The sequence below is a fragment of the Hippocampus guttulatus genome, chromosome 23, assembly GCF_054856545.1.
Source record: "Hippocampus guttulatus isolate MCC_2025c chromosome 23, RoL_Hgut_1.0, whole genome shotgun sequence".
Classification (NCBI taxonomy): Eukaryota; Metazoa; Chordata; class Actinopteri; order Syngnathiformes; family Syngnathidae; genus Hippocampus; species Hippocampus guttulatus.
In genome coordinates, this window is record NC_141283.1 from 4,073,217 (window position 1) to 4,095,455 (window position 22,239).

Consider the following 22,239-nt stretch of genomic DNA (forward strand, 5'->3'; position numbering starts at 1 on the left):
AATGGTTGCAAATGTTCAATTCATTGATTAAATTGATGATAGAAGTACAAGAGCCCTGGCTGGCTACTTAACATTGTTGATGAATGTGTTTTCAATTCTGGCTTAAACACACACACACACACACACATCTCTCCCCTCCGCTGTCCATTACACTCCCTTGCAGCCTTCTATTGCTCTCCTTGCCTTATCTAAATTCCGTCCTCAATTTCACCAGGTGTAAACACTCGATCTTCCACTTCACTGCCTCACGCGCACATTGCACATTCATGCCAGGCTATTTCCTCTAGCTGGGGCTGTGCAGCTGGATCGCTGTCAAGATAGGACAACAAGGTGTTGCCGGCATGTGAGAGTGGCAGAGGGTCTGCGTGCTTCCCAGTATGTGTGTTGGAATAGGCTGCCAGCAGCATGCATCTGGCGACATCTGCTTGAGACAGATAAAGTAATAAAGATGCACCTGCTATCTGGAAGATGTAGATGTAGCCCTGCTTCTTTGTCACTTTCTGTCTCAGTCAACATCATGTGCCGCGATGTTTTGCAGGTGCGTTGTTTGGTAACCCGACGGCAGCCTTAACCCAAGCCCATAAAGTACCCGCAGTTTATCAGCAAGCTACACCAACACAGCAGTAAAGTCATGATTACAGAAAATATTTCTATGAAAAACACTCCACGGCCAGAGATATAAATCAATTCAATCAAAAACAGTGTGACCTCGTATTCTAATACCGCTACACTATTTCTTTACACGCCATTGGTAACTGACAGTTCTACACAGCTGTCGTCAAATCAGCCACAATAAAGGACAAAATCCGACTGCAACGGACAGTTCGGACTGGGGGGGGAAAAAAAAAAAATCAATGGCACCGCCCTACTCGCAAGAACCAAGACAGGGGTATGGAAAATCCTACTGGACCCTCAATACCCTGCCCACCACCTTTTCCAGCTGCTCCCTTCAGGCAAGCGCTACCGAACCATGCGCACCAAACCCAACAGACATTCAAACAGCTTCTTCACTATCGCCATTAATTTCCTAAACAGTAACTCAAATCTATAATCTATACTCTATCATCTATACATTTTCGCACCCCCCCAGTGGAACAGTATTACCGCAACGATCGCTGTCGCTCCAGCTCTCTACACACTTGAACAATTGTCGGTGATCAATATTCCACAGCACCAGACACTTTAAAGCGCTCAAGGACTTTCTGTTTAATTGTACACCTGAAGTTGTCTGACAATTACTGCTGCTGGTCACTTAAAAAATGGTGCAACGATTATCTGCACCAACTGCACAAGCGTCATAGTATTGTATTGCAACACTGGTCACTATCTCTGCTCGATGACTCCGCATATTGTCGCAAAGCTGTCATTGGGTGGTATGACTGCACAATGGGACCCTTACATTATAGAAAGCCTTTCGATACCTATATGTCATGTCTTTGCTTGTCGTAGTTGCTTGTTATTGCAATGTGTGTGTAGCCTACCGGAAACAAATTCCATGTGTGTTTTACATACTTGGCCAGCAAAAATCGCTACGGCTCAGCGGAGCGTAGTTTTAAAAGTGTGTTCTATTTTTCTCATGGATTTCAATGGCATTCACATGTCTCTGAAAAACGCCATACTTTGATTGACAGCCAGCCTCTGAATTGATTGATTCCTACCTGTTTGTTGTTTGCATAGTAAGTGTGTCAGAGGTCTGGATGAGAGAATAGACGTGGATGAAAAGTGCGCAAAATGACTATGCGCCATTTATATCTATTTCAGTCTCACTGACAATCACTGACTGTCAAATTAACCCCTTCCCCCAATCATCATCACCGTCGGAGTGCCTCCCCCTCAGGTTCCAGGTCGCTAGGCGTTTCCCCCTCCCATTGATGACCATCTTAAGTGTGACCAAGGAGGCTGAATTACTCATCGTGGGATGAATAAGAGAGGAAGGAAGAGCGAGAAGCAGCGGCGGGATAGCATAGATGGGGGGGGGGGGGGGGGGGAGTGTGGCGGGGGCGGGGGAAATATGGAAGGATGACTAAATAGGTCCGCATGACTGGGCGGTCGCTTTGACACATAGCTCGCGGGAATCTGCCTTTCTGTACGCCGCTGTCAATCAAGATTAGTAGTATAATTAAACTCCCCTTGCAGCCTGTGTGGTGAGCGCGTTTCTTTGTGTGTATGCGGGAGGGGCGGACGCCGACAAAGATTGATGGCGACGGAGGGGAGCAGAGATAGGCTCAACAAATGAGCCATTCATTCACTGCATGTGCCATTTTTGAAGTCATAACACTCATCATCCAAGCATGACTATAAATTGAAAAAAAAAAAAAAAGCTCAATGAGACGAAAAGAAGGTTAACTCACTCACTGTGGAAACATGTTTGTCCTCATTTGCAATCGCCGGTCTTCATCTGCGGTGACATGATAAAGAGGAGGAAACAAAAAGCAAAAGAATTTTAGGGTTAAGACCTGTGGAGTTTGCGGGCATCTCACATGACATCACGCTCGATGTTTGCATTTAGTTTGACTTTTGAAACATATTTTTCCAAGGAAGTGTTGGGCGAACCCCTCGTTAGTTATCGTCACACTTTCTGTCTCTGCCGTCTGCTTCGGTCTCATATAAAGACTCGAAAAAACAAATAAATGTGTTAACCATTTGATGCCAAGGTGTCACATGATGTCATGCATGGCCATGGGGTTTTGTTTAACTTTTTTTTTTTTTTTTTTTTTTTTAAATCCAAAAATGTTGGTTAAACCCTCAGATTTGATCATGTCTGTCTGTCAGCTCCAAATGGAGTGATGGGCGGTTCCCTCCAGCATGTATTTAAGGACTGCCAAATTGCTGAGTCTCTCGTCGGATTATTGACTTTGCTCACGGTTGTGCTTCAATTGTTGTATTCCGGACCTCTCCATAGCATTCATGGTCGCTCCCATTTTGTCATGGAACTTTGTATTTTCATTTTCCCTTTTTATCGATCTTGATTTTTGGTTTTGTGTTGTTGGACTTGTGATATTTCATTTGTGTATTCTCTTGTACGTCGCCTTTGCAACCGCTTTTTGTTTTATGCATTGTTTTTTTTTCCCGGCTCCTTGTGACCAGCGATTTCAGTTTCTACTTCTACGTCGTCGCGCTTTTCTGTGATAAATATTTTTGTTATCGCACTTTGTCTGATCCTGCATTTCTGAAATCCAAAACAGTATTCGGTTCGGTTCAGATTTGACCACATTAGGGATGTTCTACTCTTGTTAGCCGAGGCAGCGAGGACGATACTTAGCTAAATGAAGTGTCTGTAATGAGATAACCACTCTCCGCAGAGTAAACTCTCTCGCTTGCTGGCATAATTGATGGCTAGTTGTTGAGCAATTTGAATATAGGATATGAAATTCATTAAGCATCCTCTATTAAGTATTCAATATCAATAGCTGGTTAGCAGAAAAGCGACGTTAATGAAGCCGAATGAGGAATTAGGACAAATTGATGAGGGTGAAACCTCAAAGAGAGGGCTCCCCGCTGATAGGGGGAAGGGCCAGAAGGGGAGAGGGTATGGTATGTTTGATTGGTTGAAGGCTGTATCTTGGAGCAGCTGCGCACCGAGTACGGCCAAAAATCTCATCGCAGGGAATGAAAAGAGCCCTGCTGAGCGGAACATCAACCACTTGAAGCCAGATGCAAACAGGAAAAGGATCGGGCGTGTTAGCCTTCAAAATAAAACTAAGGACCAAAGTAATTGATCACTTGAAAGGTCAAGAACTTTGTTATTGCCGATGGCGCCTCAGTTATGACTCTATATTACAACCGTCATGGCCTTAAACAGACACTTATGGGCATAATTTTGCATTCGAGCGGATATGCGTAACGGAAAATTCACTTTTTAGTTAATTCGTCCATATTCAAACTAAATTCCATCGGAAGTAGTCTCAAAATCTTAATTTGAGCAAGTCTGTCCAGATTTGAGTCATTTCGAGGTCTTGGTGATGTTAGGATGAGCCGAGAAGCAAAATCCAGAATCTTGCTCTTCGAGAGGAGAAACAAAAATATGACCCCCAATGCCACCATATCAACAACTTCACAATCAATTAATGAACTTTTTGCAGTTACAAAAATGGATTTTTCAGCATCTGAGTGCCTTCTTGCTAGTGAAAACTTAAATCACATTTCCCCACATTTTCAAATCCAGGATAAATGATTGAACTCATGATTGTTTAATTTGACACGTGGTGGGTGAACAGGTACAATGGAGACCCAAGTATTCCTCTTGCAACAATAAAAGTTCCATTTTAACCAAACGTTTAATTTTGTGGCTTTAGCTTGTGGTGGAAGAAACTACAATTCGAATGCAAAATGTTCCTCACTCCCCTTGCTAAAGGCATATATTTTAACTATATAGCTCTCATATCTATTTGATACGTCTATTTAATGTTTTGATGGATTTTATGTAATTAATTGAAAGGAGCACTGTTCTCGTGAATGCGTAGTTTCATGCAAAGTCCGCGCAGAGATAAGACAATTCAACGACAGCTTTCAAAATAAGACTGCGTTTAAGCAACCTAATAGCGTCAAAGCATAATGCAGCCTTACCAATGTTTTATTTTGAAAGATCCCGTCAGAAGTGGCATGTCCCTGCGCGGTGCTGGTCTTGACAGATGGCGGGCGAGAGACGCTCCTCACGGTTGTGGTTTCTCGCTCGGCTGGTCCATCTTGATCCCCATTGTCCGCCCGGTCCACTGTGTCAAGGCGAGTCCACAAATAAGGACGTTATTCCAGACATTTTTTTTTGGGTTAAAATCTCATCTCAATGGAGACTTACTGAAGAGTCACCACCACCCGGACGTGTCTTTTATAATAAACGCTCCGGTCCGGTCGGACGTAGCTGCTGTGACGGCCCATTTGGAGGATCACCTGTGCGACGGAGGCGGCGGAAGCGGAGCGGCTGAGGGCGATATGACCCCGGCGAGGAGACGCGGCACCCGGGGGAGGAGGACGAGAAGTGGCCGCTGACTCCTCGGAGAGCCGCATTTCGGGTTCAGTGTGGTCGCATTTTTGGGGGACTCTTGAGGACGGCATTGTCTCCTCGCGTCCGCACTTTCTCTAAGGGACACGTTTAGCACCTTTTTTTTTTTTTTTACATATTAGACACTTCCAGGATTGAACTAAATGGGATTATCAACCAAATTATAATTGTGAATTGATCTGGAGCAAAGAGTTTTTGACTTTTCATTAGATACATTTTTTTTCAAGATGACACCTTGCTTTATTGTCTCTGGGACCAAACTTTTCTTCATGCTTTCCTCCCATTTTACAAATGATGTGAATTAATGATCAAAATGACACACTCCTAAAAGTGCTTTCCCAGACGAGACACTACCATTTTCAAACCAGAGCGCAAGGGTCCCACGTCTCCCGGGAACCCCTCAAGGCCAAGCAGTGAGCGCCTCGACTTGGCCCCGACAGCTCCAAGGAGGAACTGCAAAATCAACAAACCTAGCCGGAGAGCCGGGGACGTTCCCCACGCGACTGGCGGGCAGGCAGGGTGCAGAGGACGCCATGGGGTGCTGCAGCGGCAGGTGTACCTTGGCCTTTATCTGTGGCATGCAGCTGGTAAGTGTTATGATTACTATCGATCCCTCAAAGGGGCCCTTGATGACTTGGATCAATGCGGAGACATAAACGTTTTTTTTCTGAAATCTTGTCAAGAGGTAAGCAGACAGTAATTTGTCACCGCGAAAAATGGAGAGTGGATGGATATGTGACTGGGAGGTCACATCCCAGAGGTTAATAGGTGTGGAAACAAGCGGCAAATAAGGTGGGGGGGGGGCGGGGGGTGATTCAATACATGTGATTCAGTGATCAACACACGACTTACGTTCGAGGAAGATTAGATGCGACGTTTCGTCACGGAAACCAACTGCTGCCGTTGCCTGCTTTGCGTCTGTCTCCCGTCACCATCTGTGGTGAGAGTGGGAAGCGGTGCCAGGCGAGACAGCAGGGAGGGACGCGCAGCGGGAGGGAGGAAGGCTGGGAGGGGGCGAGCCGAGTTTGTGTGCAAACATGAGGGGATGTTTGAGAACACCGGTGATCTCATCCCCTTATAGGAAAGAAGAAACCGCACCTGCTGCAGCGCTTCGTTGATTCAAAACCTGCCGCAAAAAAAAAAAAAAATGTCAGGTTGTCGTGGATTTTGAGAGGTTCGCTTTGGGGGTTTTCTTATAATTTTGAGCTATCGTCTCTACTTTTGCTCCATTGTGGCATTTGTGAAATACCACTGTGTGATAAATTGCCCACTTTTAACTCATTCAGTACCAGCCAATTCTGGACCAAGTCTGAAAAGACGTTTAAAAACGTCTTTGGGATTGAATGAGTTAACATGGGTGTATGCCGTACGATTATGAGTACAAGTCAGAGCTAATGATTGACATGAATCACATTTGGGACGTAGCTGTTCCAACTAATGCAGGGAACATATACAGATTATTCATTTATTTCAAGTATCAAGTACAACTTTGTCAAATATGCTAACATACAACACAGATGAAATTTCCTTCCTTTTAAACAGACAACAAGAGGAGCCGCTGCGGGTGCCCGCGCCGCCATCAAAAGAACACTTCACATAAAATGACAAAATAATACAACGCAACACATAAAACAGACAGTCGTGCCATCTTCACCACTTTTCCTCCATTCACTTTGTTGTTTGAAACAGTTAAAGATGAAATTAATTCATTAATTTGATGGAACTGATGATGTTTACAACGTTAAACACATTTACCGAATCGTCTTTTGTGGAGAAATTCACACCACGAGCAGCAATTGTTTATATTTTTTTGGGATCAGCAAAATGCTAACATCAACGTGTGACTGATCAAGATTTTATCCGGCTAGTTGTTCACTTTGCGCATTGACCATGACCAGTGGCCTCAGTTTTTTTTTTGTCGTCGCAGCCGACCACACTTTGAAGTCATCCTTGAAACTGACTTAATTTGCCGCGTGTGTCTGGCTTTTATAATGCAGTATCTCAACGTTTTGAAGTATCACATCAGAGCAGGCACAGGTGCCTTTGAAGTGATGCTTTAGGGCAGATTGGGGGAAAAAAACCTCAAGCTCAAGGCGAAGCCTAAGCGTAAGGTTGTAATTCCAGATTTCGTCTGATATGAGACGGGATCTCCCGAGTGTGGGAACTGGAGGTTTAATTTTGCGTCGGAAAAGGGACATTGTATGCTATTTGGAAAAGAAGCGTGGGCGTGGTAACGTTCTTAGCTCACAAGTGTCATTGAGTGGCTAACAAAAATGCCATTCTCTTGCGAATGTAGTAGAATTTTGTACACAGTGCAGTGCACCTCATAAAATGCTAACATACAATACATACATAAAGTTTGGCGGTTGTCAAAGACGCACGATGAACCAGGAAGAACACGGATCACAAGTTTTAATGAAGTTGATCATTTTATATTTATGTCTTTATATTACTGCTTTTGAACCGCTTACACGCCGTCTTGCCGTAAACGGGCATGCTGCGTGTTACTGTTGGTGAAGTCGCGAGAGGGCTGCACGCTTATTTGTGTCTAATGCCGTGGAACTAATGCCATGTCGCCGTTGACAACACGTTTTGCTCCGTTGACTGTTGTAATAGCAAAGCCTGCTGATAAGTCCATTAGCGTTTTCTGCGCGTTTAAAAACACTCGCGCGCTGTGTGCGCCGCCGTTAGAGAGCGTTTAAGACGGCGGAATCCCGCTGGCTTCACAAAAAAAAAAAAGGAAAAAAAATCACCCTAAACGCCTCTTGGCGGTGAAGACTCCCCCGTTGTCCAAGATCTTCTTGAACTAATTGACCACAAATGTATATAAAGAAAAGCTCTCTTCTCAGCTTGAGATCCTCTTGGGGGAATTTCTCTATGAGAGCTTCCACTATGGAGTGAACGATACAAACCAACAGCGGGATGTACGTACTCTAAGTGATTCACCGCCTCTCTCTTCGCAGTCCCTGTTTCATTTGTGAAGGTACCGTATTTTCCGCATTATAAGGCGCTTCGCATTATAAGGCGCACCTTCAATGAATGGCATATTTTAAAACAGTTTTCATGGCATTTTCAGGCGCACAGAATAGACGCTACAATAGTGGATGAGGTTGTGTTATGCATCCACTAGATGGAGCTGCGCTAAAGAGAATACACTACAATGCAATTGTATCTATATGGCGCTTACCCAACCGCTGCAGCTGTAGCAAAGCACATTTAAAAACAGAACATTTAAAATACTCCGTCCAAGAAATCTGAATTGTGATGGCTTTTGAGAAAATTGAATGCTTTTAGGTGTGCCTTATCGTGCGGAAAATACGGTAATTGCTAAGCTATCTGATGTAGCCGAACAGGTATAACTGATGCTGCGCTCAGAAGCGTCAAAGCTGACAAAAACAGTGAGTCGGGGTCATCCGTTGATGAAGCATAAATCCTTTTTACAATCTTCCTTTAAACCACTGGTGTCCAACTCAAGGCCCGGGGGCCGGATCTGGCCCGCCACGTCATTTTATGTGGCCCGCAAAAGCAAATCAAACATGTCAACTTCCATGACCTCATGACAGTAATTTAAACAACAATTGACTAAACCGTTATTCTTGACTTCTTGATATGGTTTCAGTCATAACGGTCCTCCAAGGGAAACTAAAATGTGGCCCACGACAAAAATGGGTTTGACCCCGCTGCTTTAAACCAAACGCAGGACAGTTAGCCCGGGTAAAAGTGAAATTTGCAACTTTAACATCTATAACTGCTGACATTTACTTGGAGCAGAGAGCAGTAGCATAACCACAGGCAATGAGCCAAATGCTGCTTCATCGACCAATTCCGCAAGTGTCATTAAGTTTCTAACCATAGTTCTTCCTTTTGATGAAACCAGTGATCTATATATATTTCTTGGTGAGAGCGCAACAGATGTCGACATGACAAAGGAACCACCAGCAGATGATGCACGCAGGGACGTGCACAAGCACACACACAAACTTGCACGCGCGGGCTATTATTCCACTCAAGGTGTCAGTGGCAATGGTCCTCGCCGCTGTAATGGCACCGCACAACACCCGCCAGCTGATGTCAGAAAGACAGTGAGCACCCAGCGGTGAGGGAGTTCACAAGATATGTGCTTTCTGCCGGGTGGCTGTTGTTTCTGGCTTCGGTCGGCTGATTAAAAGGGGAGGGTTGGAGAATGGAACGTCAAGACTTGTCCGAAATGCACGCGCATGAAACGGCGCAAGAGTGTTTGTGCATCGGAAACATCTCCACCACCGAGGGACCAAATGAATTATTTACCACTCGCAAGGCACCGCTATGAAAATGCATAGGGTAAATCATCGCGTGTGCCCGCTGAGTGCAAGATATTACAGGAAGGAGCATCAGTCTACAGAAACACATTTAACGTTGCTGATGACGACTTATTTTCCAGTGCGGCGAGTACAAGGGGGTCGTTGGTTTATGACGGTCACGACATGGAAGTTTTTAAGGTTCGGAATAGCTGGTCATGAACTTACTTGCAGTTTTTTATTTGATTGTTTCAAAGTTGTTTTTTTCACTCAAGTATTTACTGTGATTATGACTTCACTTCTGCATTAGTGTAGATTAGTGGCAAACTACACCATTGGGACATGCATGCAAAATCCTTTTTACAGGAATGCAAGCGAGGATCCCCCCGTGTTTTATTTGGCGCACACCCGTCGATTGGAAAGGCTTCCTTCATTTGTTTGTGCGCGCGTTTGTTGATTGGCGTGGAGAGAATCCTTACCTCAGCGTACTGCTTGGCATAAGCGGTTTCTATTTTTGCCTCACTTTAGTCTCGGTTGTCATCAATAATGCAGTTTATTGAGAAGTGGAGCTAATTGTTCCCTTCTTGGCTTTCCTCGCAGTTATTGTAGACCAGTGGTGGGCAATCTACGGCCCGCGGGCCGAATCCGGCCCGCCGAAGGTTGGTCCACAATTAAGGTTCGATGTGAATGATTGCATTCATTTCAATTGGACTTGTAATGACAGGCATTTCACCGCCAGGTGGCGCATTGACTTGAAGTTGTAGAACACGGGGGGGGGGGGCGGGGCAATCTTTTCGACCACCTAGTACCTCTGTATCGCTCTACTTAGCACAGGCTAAAATAGGTCATCAACAACACTTTTGTCATTTAAAAAAAGTATATTAATACCGTACTTTCATGCTTTTGTTCTGTTGATGTTTGATATGGACTGTCAACAAATGCAGTTTTTTTTAATGTACCATAGCTCGTGCTGACCTGGCCCTTCTGTCAAATTTTAAAAGTCAATGCGGCCCCCGAGCCAAAAAGTTTGCCCACCCCTGTTGTAGACACACCTGCCTTAACAAGTTAGCCAAAGCAATGCTTGAAAAACCAAATCCAAGTGGAAAAAAAAAAGTACCAGTTGGATGCAAGGCATTTGTTGTTCAAGGATAAGGTAAACCTTCTTGGTGGATGAACTACACCACAGGTGTCAAACTCAAGGCCCGGGGGCCAGATCCGGCCCGTCAGATCATTTTATGTGGCCCGCGAAAGCAATGTGTGTCAACTTGCTAAAAATCTGTATCGAAATGTCAAATTGTCACGTGTAAAAAATAACGTTGGGATTTTGCAATCATTTTGTTCCCCTGTTTACACTCACTTGAACAATAAATGAACAAACTATTATAATTGACTTGACTGATTTCCAAACTAGTGATCTATTCATTTGTTGGGATTTTGCAATCATTTTGTTCCCCTGTTTACACTCACTTGAACAATAAATGAACAAACTATTATAATTGACTTGACTGATTTCCAAACTAGTGATCTATTCATTTGTTGGGTACAAGTAATAATTTTGTGGTTTCAGTGTCACAACGGCCCTCCGAGGGAAGACATAACTCCAAATTGACCCGCGACTAAAATTTATTTGACACCGAGTTCATCTTGAGATTTACTCTAACCCTTTCAGGCACAGCGGTTACTACAGTGGGCAGCTTATCATGTTTTCTGGCTACAGGGTCCATGAAACGGTTCGGCAAAATTTGAGTTGAAAGTCAACAACATGCTGCTCTTTGCTAACAAACAATCTTTAGACCGTTGCGCTCGTTGTGATAAAAAAGGCTTTTCAAATTTTTATGTCCAAACAGCTTTTCGACAAGAGCCACTCACAATCCCAGCTCTCGGCCGAAAGATTTTCTGTCCCGCTGTCTTTTTTTGCCAAGTCCAATTTGTCACTCTGTCTTCCCCTCAGCTAGCGAGACATTTTATAAATGTCCACTCTGTCTCTCGGTGTCTGTCTGACCCTTTTATGCCTTCATGCCCTCGGCCGCTTTGGGCATTGTGTTGTGGGTTGTTTGTCCATACATCCCGTTTTTCGGGCACGCATTTTTCCAGGATGGCCTATAGCGACGTTTTTCAATTTGGGTTGGCTTGGACTTGGTTGGGCTTTTATGGTTAAAGGTAAAGGTCACGTTGAAGTCCCTTTTGTGTGTTCCCGATTTTGCCTCCAATTGGACTCAACAGGGGAACCTTTAAGGTTCCCCGAAACTCTTGTTTCAAGAAAATGAAATTGTCCTTTGCCATATCACATTTCACTTTGGGGTCTAACAGATTATATTGAAATCGTCCATATCTAATTTTATATCCCAGATGTTGTCGCTATATTGTGGTTATCATTTTTCTATAGCCACCCAAGTGGATAAAAAAATAATATACTTACATCTCACGTGCATATTTTGTATTTGTATTATGCATAAAACACAATGAATATATGGTGGCAGATGTTCGTCTACCGCGGGAATGTTTCTGGAACATAACTCCAGCGTTAAAAAGTATCAAGTATCTATTTTGCATGCACCAGGGTAATGTGTAAAGATCCATTTTACCATCCAGTCTTTAAATTCAGCCACCTTTTGGAAGACACCCTAAAATTGTCAATAACCACAAAAGGGTGACTTCATGGAGACCATTAGCTGACTTTTAATGGCCCCCGCAACCTTTTAGCCGCCAACGATTGTCGGAAAGGAACACAACAAGCCAATCAAACCCGCTCTGGGAAGCGCGGGCTGAATTGGAAACACTTTCTAGTGCATCCATCATGTCTGCCCAGACTCAGGTCTCCCAAAACAATTCTGCTCAACTTCAGTACGTTCTGTTGTTGTGCAGTCAATGTTCTTCTCTCCTTCTTAGTTCTGATCTTTGGGAGGCGTTCCAAATTCACAAGTGATGGATTATTGTTCATGTTGAACGTAGGGATGAACTACTTTGTTTGTTTGTTTGTTGTTTTGGTGTACTGGACCTGTGTACCATTCGCTACTGGTATTTGGCATTTTGGAGGTGGGGGGGAGCGGGGCGGGGGGGGATACAGTGATTTATAAACCATGTTAAAACTGTGTTTTACAATGGGAACTAATGGACAGGAAAAATCACTGTCTTGTTCATAAAAGGGTTATCATATACAGTATACGGTACACTAGAGAACGCCACATGCCCACCTCCAGTCTATCTGAAACCCAAACAGATCGTGATTCTTTCATTACAACTTCCAGGCAATACATTAAGATTTGGAAGTAGGCCAAAATGGGGGAAATGGAAAACGTGTTCCAAAGTGTATCTTATCCTGGAATGCGTCCAAGGCCCGAGCGGAAAACCTTTCAGAGCTGACTGATGTTTCCCTATGACGGGGTGTGGAGCTGAACATGGAGGAGGTGATGGGATGGTGTCTGCCCTAGCATGTACCGTCACGTATCGATCTCAGACTACTTACAAAGGCTAACTTGGAGCGTGCAGTCGGCGGGATACTTCGGCCCTTACAATTGCCTCCAGATATGTTCAGTTTTGGCTCTACCCCAGAGTTTGAAGAATTAAAACAGATGACGTGTTAGTACCTTGCTCAAGAGTTTGGGAAGCAAACCGGCTCCTCTCCAGCAACCAATCACAGTAGATCTTAAACCTTGGAACTCTGCATTCGGTACAAAGCCAAGACCTATCAGCTACGCATATGGAAAGAAAGAAGACAAAAGGTAAAATACATTTTGGTGTACCCCAGGGGTTCTTTCTTTGCCCGGTGTTGTTTTTTTAACAACAGGCTTTTCCTTGATCAGTGAATTTAATGAAAACAGATGTTTGGTTGGGCATAGAAAAGCTGATTTATTTATATTCTTGGATGCATTCAACTATTTAAGATATTTTTGTTGCAAAAAATTGAAACCCTTATTCTGTGAACCTAAAAATAAGGTCTTTCCACAGTACCTAACCGTCTTTATCAGTAACTTTTGAGGACTGCTGCAGCTGCGAAGAATTAGACGGCTTGTCTCTTCAGAGCACGCCGGTGGCCAATTTTAATCTCACGGCATGACATTCCCAAGTCCCGACCCTGTCTTTCAAAATGGATGCCGCGTGGTGGGGAGCGGTGGGTGGGGAAAGTAAAGCCAAGGTGCGGCAAAGGTCCTGTCCTGAATTTGAGTGATAAGACGGGCTCAACCAAAGATAGGAAAGTCGGACAGACATGCAGTTGCAAAAAAAAAAAAAAAAAAAAAAAGCTTACATATTACTATCAACTGGTTCTCCGACATTATTTACCCCTCCAGGTGAAATCCATCTTTTTGTTTTCAGAACTCATGCTGGTTGTTTTATTGCCATCGGGGTTGCCGTGCCGGTGATGACATCAGAAGCTGACTTGGCGTCCCACACTGGATAGAAAAATGGGTGTTGGACCAGTATTGAGTGTCATGGATTTTGGGATGTCACAAATGGTGTCTCTCAGGCCCGTTAGAGTTGCTCAGGGAGCTGTGAAAATGATGTCTGTGTTCCCCGCCCCTCATCCACCTTCATCCTGTAGGGAATGCTTTGGTGCGCGAGTGTGTTATAACGTACGGTTACTGTGGAGGTAGCGGAGCGTGTTAAGCATTGCGGTTGAGATCCCTTCACCTGGGATTCGGAATGGTGGGATAGGACGGAAAGGGCTGGTTTGACGTCGATACGATCACTGATTAATTCCATCGGTACAGCGGCAGGAAACAAGTGGTACTTATGCGGTGACAAAAATGTTGGTGTTTAACTGCAGTGGCGTACGCCAAATTTGTTCGTACTTACGAAATTAATTGGTTCTGGAAGAAATTTATTAACTAGAAAAATTTGTAAGTAGAGACGCGTTTTCCATGTAAATGCCCTAATCCGTTCCAAGCCCCCCGCAAATTCAGACATAAATGTTTTCTAAAGCATAAAAATGCATTAAAATATGTAAAAAAAATACAAATACATGTTTCAATTAGATTATTGCACAATAAATGGGAGTCGTGCATAATGTAAAAAACAAAGAATAAAGAATAAAAATGATGGTCATTTAACGTTTAACTGCGCCCTCATCGTTTTTTACCCTCTTTTTCTCTCTCAGAAGTGGTTTTTGCCCGGCGTGTTGCAGAGAATAAATAGCCAATGGCAGAGCAGCTATAAGTATGTTGCGTTTAGAAAACTCGGAGCTGCGTGGAGTAGCCCAAACTCTATTTTTACCTTTCGTATCTTGAAATTTCTTTCATAACAAGAGACAATATTTTCCTGTTGCGGCGTTTTGTAACTTGAACATTTCATATGAAGAGACGTTCATAAGTACCATTGTATTGACGATAAATTGGTTCTGAATCTGTTCAGTAAGGATAATGACTAGTCAGGGCATGAAGAACAAGCAAAAATAATTTGGAACCCAATTTGGAACCCAATTTGTTTGACGGCGTATTCAACTGAATTCAAAACCTCATTTTGGGGGAAAATACGTTCCCAAATTTTTATAAGATGACCTTATTAGGTGATGTCTCTCGTCATTAACATATCCGCTCCGTTTTGGCGCTCAAGTGATAAAAGTTTTGTCCACCCTTTTGAAAATATTTACTCTTGCGTCAGTTTGTCCAATCAATGCAATTTTGGATAACGTAACCCAACTTCGTACATAAATTAGAACGGATTGTAATCTATCCATATGGTATGCGAAAACAGTAGTTGAGTCATGATTACAGTAAATATTTGTACGGGAAAGAAAAAAACCCCCCTTCAAGACCACAGTTACAAAACAATCAAATGAACAACGGTAAATACGGAAGCGAGTGACTGTGGCTACCCGTGTCATGTGACCACATATTCTTACAAGTAGCTTATTTTGCAGCGTTTGTCATCTCGAAACATCCTTTGTTTTTGTTTTTTTTTAATACGTATATTCACTCGAAGATTTACCATCAGCTCCTTGCAGACTGCAGTCCCCCCTCAGATGCTGATTTACACAGTGACCAAAGAGCTGGAAGAAGAAGGAAAGGGAGACCTCAGTATGAGTAATTGCTCTGTTCAGTTCTCGAACAACTAAGAATTTAGCATTTCATTAACTCAAGATCATCCAACTAAGTAAAGGATTTGCACAGCGGGATGATAAGAAAGTGGTTGCTGCAGGCGACAGGAGGAGGCGCTTGTCAAGTAATGGCGGGTCACGTTGCCATTGTCGTGCTTTTTTTGGTTGGTTTTTTGGTTGGAGTTCTTCACTTGACAATCTGTTGGATTTCAAAGCGTCCGCTGTACTAATTCTTGCTACCCTACATTTACATTAAAAAAAATATACGTTTTTTTTTTTTTGACTACTGGTGACCCCGGCCGAATCTTTTAACGTGACACGGATGCTTCGGCTCAATTTCACTTGATGTTGTGGTCAAAACGACACGACTAATGCAATCTATTCAAAAGCCGCACATCTCGTATCCACTGCGGTAGATGAGACCGCATCTCAGCCAAATTAAAATGAATAAATCAAATCACATTTAGGCAATATAAACGACAGCTATTAAACTTCAGTAACTTTGTGCGTCCACTGCCTGTAATGGAACTCGGCCAAAAACCACAAAATCCCCCCCCCCCCCCCCCCCCCCACTATGGAATAAATCATAAAATGCCAAGGCCAGATAGTTTCCTATGTCTTTGGCTTTTATTGCTCAGAAGAGAATTGTCCAAAAGAATAATATGTTGCTCTTTTACTGTATCATAAACAGGAAGTCTTCTTGGAAAAACAATGTCTTTTTTTTTTTTTTTTAACGCTACAAGTTTTATGAAGGACAAAAATCCAATTTCTCCTTCGTCCCAGCGTGGACATCATCCTCTTACTTTAATATCTGTTTCTCTGCTGTCATTCCCGTCGACTGAAAATCTTTTTTCCGGGATAACGGCCTTCAAGTCGATCGGCAGAAGAAATGCGGCCTCGAGCGCCAACTTCATATGCTAAATCATACGGCAAAGGATGATTTGCCGAAAAAGTCGACCGTCTCTTAAGTCGTACAGTTTGATTGAAAATGTCGCACGGTATCTGTTTAGCAAAACATCAAATTATACATTTTTGGTGTAACCCCTCCCACGCACACATTATTTTCACTTAAAATTTGGATCTGTAAAACTACCCAAAGTTTCCACTTTGCCCATCCTTGAAGGGCCCCCACTGCCGCCGAATATATAGGTGGAGTCCCTCGAAGCCCACGACAAGATGAGAAGATATTCGTCTTGCGTTTGGGCGCGGGGGAAAAAAAATCCTCACACACCCACATCACACTTTCATCTTTACCTGCAATCATTACCCCCCCCCCCCTCCCCCCCGAGCCTCCGTCTCCCTTCCAGTACGAATTGATTTAGTGTCATTGCTTCACACACCTGCCCTCTGGTTAGGCTGCACTCTTATCTGGCTTTCACATACCAAAAAAAAAAAAAAAAAAAAAAAAATGGTTTCAATTTTTTTTCGGTCTTCAAACAAACATACAGACTCTGTAATCACGTGCGCCGATCTCTTGTATGTGTGAATATAGCAGCTACCGTGAGATATGGATAAAGTCACAGCTTTCAGCTTGTGCATCTTTGTACAATACATACATAATATGTACTCTATTTTTCGAATCAGGAAAAAAACCAAAAAAATCTAATTGCTCTTAATTTTTTTTCTGTTCTTCAGTAATCAGCAGTAGAAAATGGGTTGGTTTTATCAAAAAAAACACCCGTTTTATGACGAGTAAGCCGAGATAACAGGCGTTTTGTGAAAAGAAACATTCCAAGCAGAGCGGTGAGACTTTGATGCTGAAAGTTTTTGCTTTTGTGACACCTCAAAATATAGAGCAGCAAAAACAAGTCGGACCTTTGACAAAATCTGTCGACAACTAGCGACAGTGACTCATTCCAAGGCTTGAGATGAACATCGGTGGCTATTTTACATGGTGATCAGCTTTCATTCCAGGAACTGTATCTCCATCATTTCTTCTGATTGCAACACATATTTTTTCTGCCAAGCACGACACATATTGTTTATACTCCACATATACATAATGTGTTTGGGGTGTGAGGTACCTAAACATGTCCAATTTCCAACCTGTTGGCATTTCTTCCCGTTAATCGACGTGACAAGCTGATAATCACCACCTAATCTTGATCTTTTACTCAAAAGCTGTGCTGATGTCAAATTCAAAGTGATGCTACTCTGCCATCTACAGTGATCTGTTGGTCATTACAGTGGTTTACAATTCTGAATCTAAAAGATAATCTTCCATGCCTACCCACTGAAAAACGTTATTTGAGCAACAGAACGGTCAGTGGCAATGAACGGTCGGATTCCAGTTGACAAATAGAAACACTCACGTCTGTCTGTTGAGTTACCTTCTTTTTACACTTTTAAGATGTTTAAAAATTGAAACACATGAGGTGTGTGTTGACTGTTTATGCCTTCTCCTTTAACTTTTAATCATGTTTGACCATCGCAAAGGTTTCGGAAAAAAAAAAATCACACGTTCCACCTGGATCATGACCACTAACAAGATTGCAGCTCTTGCATTATTCTCCCTTTAAAATCGCACAGAACCCCAATACAAGTGGCAGCACATTTTTTAAAAAACACACTGCAAACTTGCTACCTGAGCAAGCACGTCTCCCTTCTCTTGAATAATGACCATCGGCGAGTATGTCTTCGGAAAGGTTGTCAATATCATTTGGCGATTTGCAGCGCGTAAGGGATTGATTGAAATATAAGGAGATGATGCTTAATGCCCGCACTGTCAGTCGTCCAATCAGCCAAAAAGGATTTTATGATTAAGGGCCGCCGGTTACATTCCAAAGTGGCGCACCTCTGCTCTGCACTTTCAGCACTCCCAATGATTACATCCCTGCTGTGTGTGTGTGTGTGTCAATAGGAGTTGTGTTAGTGTGTGAGTATGCATGTGCGGGGTTGATTACGGTGTCGATCGCCCGCGTCCACCCGTGGTGTGATCAGCGAAAAAGGTGATAGTGTGATCTGTGTGTGTGTGTGTTGCTGTGGAAACCTGAGTGCTCGTGGCGATACCGCAGTGTTGGAGGAGCACTGAGGCATTTGAAGAAAGGCGGTAGGATGAAGGAATGAAGGTAGGAAGGAGAATCATAGGAAAGAGGAAGTTGAGTCAACAGAGTGGCGATGACACAATGGTTGATGCTAGGTCATTTCAAGTAAAAAAGAAAAGAAAAGAAAAAAAGAAAAAATAAATCTACATATGGAAATAGATGCATCCATCCATTTTCCGATCCGCTTTATCCCCCGAGGGCTTGGGGATGCAGGAGCCTATCGCAGCCGTCTTCGGGCAGTAGGCGGGGGACACCCTCAACCGGTTGCCAGCCAATCGCAGGACACAGAGACTAAGAACCATCCGCACTCACACTCACATCTAGGGACAATTTGGAGTGTTCAATCAGTCCGCCATGCATGTCATTGGAATGTGGGAGGAAACCGGAGTACCCGGAGAAAACCCACGCAGGCCCGGGGAGAACATGCAAACTCCACACAGGGAGGCCAGAACCGGGATCAAATAAACGACCTCTGCACTGTGGGGTCGACGCACTCACCCCTTGACCACCCATCTCTCTCTCTCTCTCTCTCTCTCTCTCTCTCTCTCTCTCTCTCTCTCAAAAATAGAAATATGACGTACGACAACGACACTCCACCGCACGGCCCCAACGATTTGGCACCCGCATTTCACCTGAATGGAAATGCAGTTTTCATCCTTCATAACAGTGAGCAGCGGAAATCAAGAGCTCAGCGCGTCCGTTAAGGAGATGAGCCCCGCGAGCACAATGAAGCTCATTTTTACAAGGCGACAAAGTCGGTCGGCTGCCACACCACTGGGCCAGTGATTTTGAAGTTTTTTTTTGTTTTGTTTTTTAGGCTTCCATTAAGCTGGGAACATTCTGGACACAATGAACTGCACTGATGCTTTTGTCGCACCTTTGACTAAGAAAAGCAGTGGTGCACTCGTATTTTTTTTTCTGTTTTGTGACATTTGTTCCATCCCTGACTTCCAATTGAGCAGCACCGTAAAGACGATCAATGGAGTTGTCAGCCAAGCTATCTGCAAAAGTCGCTGTAATGTCTTTTTTTTTTTTTTTTAAACAAGGAAAACAGAGTTAATTGTTAGCCCACCTATGGCCTCTCGCCTGTATTGTAAGGCGAAGTCCTGTGGTGGTTTTAAATACACAAAGTGTAATTCTCTTTGTTGTGGGTTCAGCGGGAGAAGCCTCGTCACTTTTTATGTCATTTAACTTTTTTTTGCAATGAAATACAGTATTTTGTCATTTTGAAAGTAACTAAATTAAAATACAACCATCAATCAGGTTGTGTTGATTTTTTTCTATAATTGTATTACATTTTATTTTTTAGTCTGGAATATAATATTCCATCTTTTGTTGAATTGTTAAAATAAAAAATAAAAAAATCTTTTTTTTCTTTTTAGATCATTGGACAGTAATTCACATTTTCTATGATTCCAACCCAGTTCTTGTGCCGAGACTTTGAAGCACGATATTGGATTTCAATTAGTTGATCATCCATCATCTCGACAACATTTTTTTTTAATGGCCTAAAAACTATTTATTTAAAAAAACAAAAAACAAAACTTGGCTATTTGATTTTATTGAAATGAACTACCCTAAGACCACAAGCATTTGCTCTGCATTTTATTTGGCTGCCATGATCATGCCCAGGAGCAAATACTCCACTTACAACTCTGTGTGTGTGTGTGTGTGTGTGCCCGCGCGCGTGTGTGTGTGTGTGTGTGTGTGTGTGTGTGTGTATGTGCGTGCGCGGCGATGCATTGGTGCACTCTTAATGTTTCTTAGTCTGCTGGGCTTCCATCTGTGGGCTCTGTCTGGTGTCATTAACACTCTAAATAACACGCAGCCGCTTTCGAATAGCACGAAATAACATGCGCTGCCCTCATGTTGCTGATGCACACTTAGATCCACACAGCTGGCCACTGTAATGTGCACTATGCGGACCAAAGTAAGCCCCCCGGCTCTGGTGGGTGGTATTTTCCTAATATTTGCCATCTATCACCAAGTAGTTAACCCTCCTCTTCGCAGCGTGACGCACACAAAACAGTCATAAAAACATCCACTGCATAGATCGTCCATAAAGATATCTAAGAGTCAATGAAGGGGGAAAAAAAAGCCATCAGCGAGGCTGATAATTCATTTACCGGCTTGCTTGTTGGCGTAGTTGCGTATTCAATATGCATGCGGGGTTTTTTGGGGGGGCGGGGGGGGGGGGTTCCGCTCGCTGCCGCATAGTGGCACATAAACCGATTAGGAGAGAGAAAGAGAGTGAGAGGGAGGGATGGACGAGAGTTGAGGTGGTCGAGATAATGGAAGCAAGCAGAAGAGAGAAATGAGATATAAAAAGAAAGTGGAAAAGACAAAATGAAAGGATGGATAGGGGAAGAAGAAAAGGAAAAGAGAAAAGACGGCGAGATGATCAAAAAAAAGGGAGGGTTGGGAAAACAAGCAAAAGCAGAAATGAGAGCCCTTTTGACATCGCATGGAAATCACTGCTGGCTACTGACTCGGCTGGAAAACGCAGACTTGATTGTCGAAGCAGCGGGGGCATCATAAGCTTCTACGGCTACGGAACCAAAAATCAGATACTCTTCTACAAATTTTAACGATATGAATTGGGATGTGAAGAAGGTCCCTGGTTGAATCGCTTTCAAACTTAGCTTGTAGCAGACGTGTGCACATTTTCAGCATGACGTCTCTGATCCAGGATACTTTTCACTCGCTCCTCTTTCGTCTCGAACTGCTTCAAACAACGAAGCGTATGCGGGAAAAGTGGTTCCGATTGCATGACTGTCTGTGTCTTATGTGTGGTTATGTTATTTTGTTATTTTATGTTAACTGTTCTGTGAAGTGCTTTGTTACAGCTGAAGCGGTTGTGAAAGCTCGATATAAATAAATATGGATTGTATATCAGTCGAGTCGAAACACAGAACTAGGATATTAAAAAAAAAAAAAGAATAAACAAAATTGGAGCAATTGCTGTTTTGGGGTGGCAAAACTCTGATTTTAGGTTGTGTTCAAACTTTGGTGGATTTTGGTGGGTGGAATTTTGAATGGAAAAATAAATTCTCGAGCTGAGTGATTGTCTGAGTCATCGTTAATGTGCAGGAATGTTCTCGTTACTGTAAAAGCGGGCGTCACACCGGCATCCCGAGGGAAGAAGTTCATTTGTGTTCAGATATCATACCAAAAATTCAATTGAATAATTGAATATTCGGATCAAATGAATACAAATATATACGGTCATACTTCGGTTTTCGACCATAATCCGTTCCAGAAGGCTGTTCGAAAACCGACCGGAAAAAATTGTCTGTTCACAATGGAACGCTACACGAGGACACGTCACTTGCTCGTGTAAGGAAGGCGAGTAGAGTCAAGTGACGCATTCAAGTGCGCTCAGTTTGTTCAAGAACCGAAATTCGGTCGTCATCCGAGGCATAAAAAACTCAAAATATATGGTCGAGAACAGAGACGTTCGAAAACCGAGGTTTGACTGGACTGTATGTGAGGGAAGTCTGGGCTTCCCTGCTAAAGCTGTTGCCCCCGCGACCCGGCCCCGGATAAGCGGTAGAAGATGGATGGATGGATGGATGTATGTGACTAGCTCTGGCTAAATGGCCTTCACGCATCGAAAAAAAAATGCAAGTCCAGTCCAGTGTGTACCCAGCCTCAACGGAATGAAACAAAAAGCACCGCTTGAAGATCAACCAAAAAATACATTTAAAAAAAAATGGAGGTCTGGAATGTATCGCAAAGCCATTATTTTTGCCCGTTCCAGCATCCAGCAGACTTTAAAAACCAACAGGCAAAATAGGAAGAGAAGAGTGGTGGGCAGTCAGAGTTGCGGGAGATCTTTTGAAATACCAAGCTGATTATCCAGGCAGTTCTGACATTTAAATGTCA

General features: G+C 43.3%; 1 protein-coding gene and 1 long non-coding RNA gene across 3 annotated transcripts in view; one reads left to right on the top strand and one right to left on the bottom strand.

Moving 5' to 3' along the window:
* Nucleotides 1-2,353: 2,353 nt before the first annotated feature.
* LOC147185792 (uncharacterized) lies at nt 2,354-4,917 on the bottom strand. The gene is made up of 3 exons (XR_015099445.1): nt 4,796-4,917; nt 4,567-4,712; nt 2,354-2,398 (listed from the first exon to the last, which is right to left on the bottom strand). It is a non-coding gene; the product is annotated as an uncharacterized LOC147185792 (long non-coding RNA).
* Nucleotides 4,918-5,360: 443 nt separating this feature from the next.
* The window catches only part of LOC147185793 (sodium/potassium-transporting ATPase subunit beta-1-interacting protein 2-like), a 53,316-nt gene continuing 36,437 nt past the window's right edge, over nt 5,361-22,239 (top strand). For both annotated transcript variants that reach the window (XM_086104186.1, XM_086104187.1), the window contains exon 1: nt 5,361-5,586. In XM_086104186.1, the coding sequence (XP_085960312.1) occupies nt 5,533-5,586 (54 nt within the window). In that variant the 5' untranslated portion in view covers nt 5,361-5,532. The remainder of the gene's footprint in view (nt 5,587-22,239) is intronic.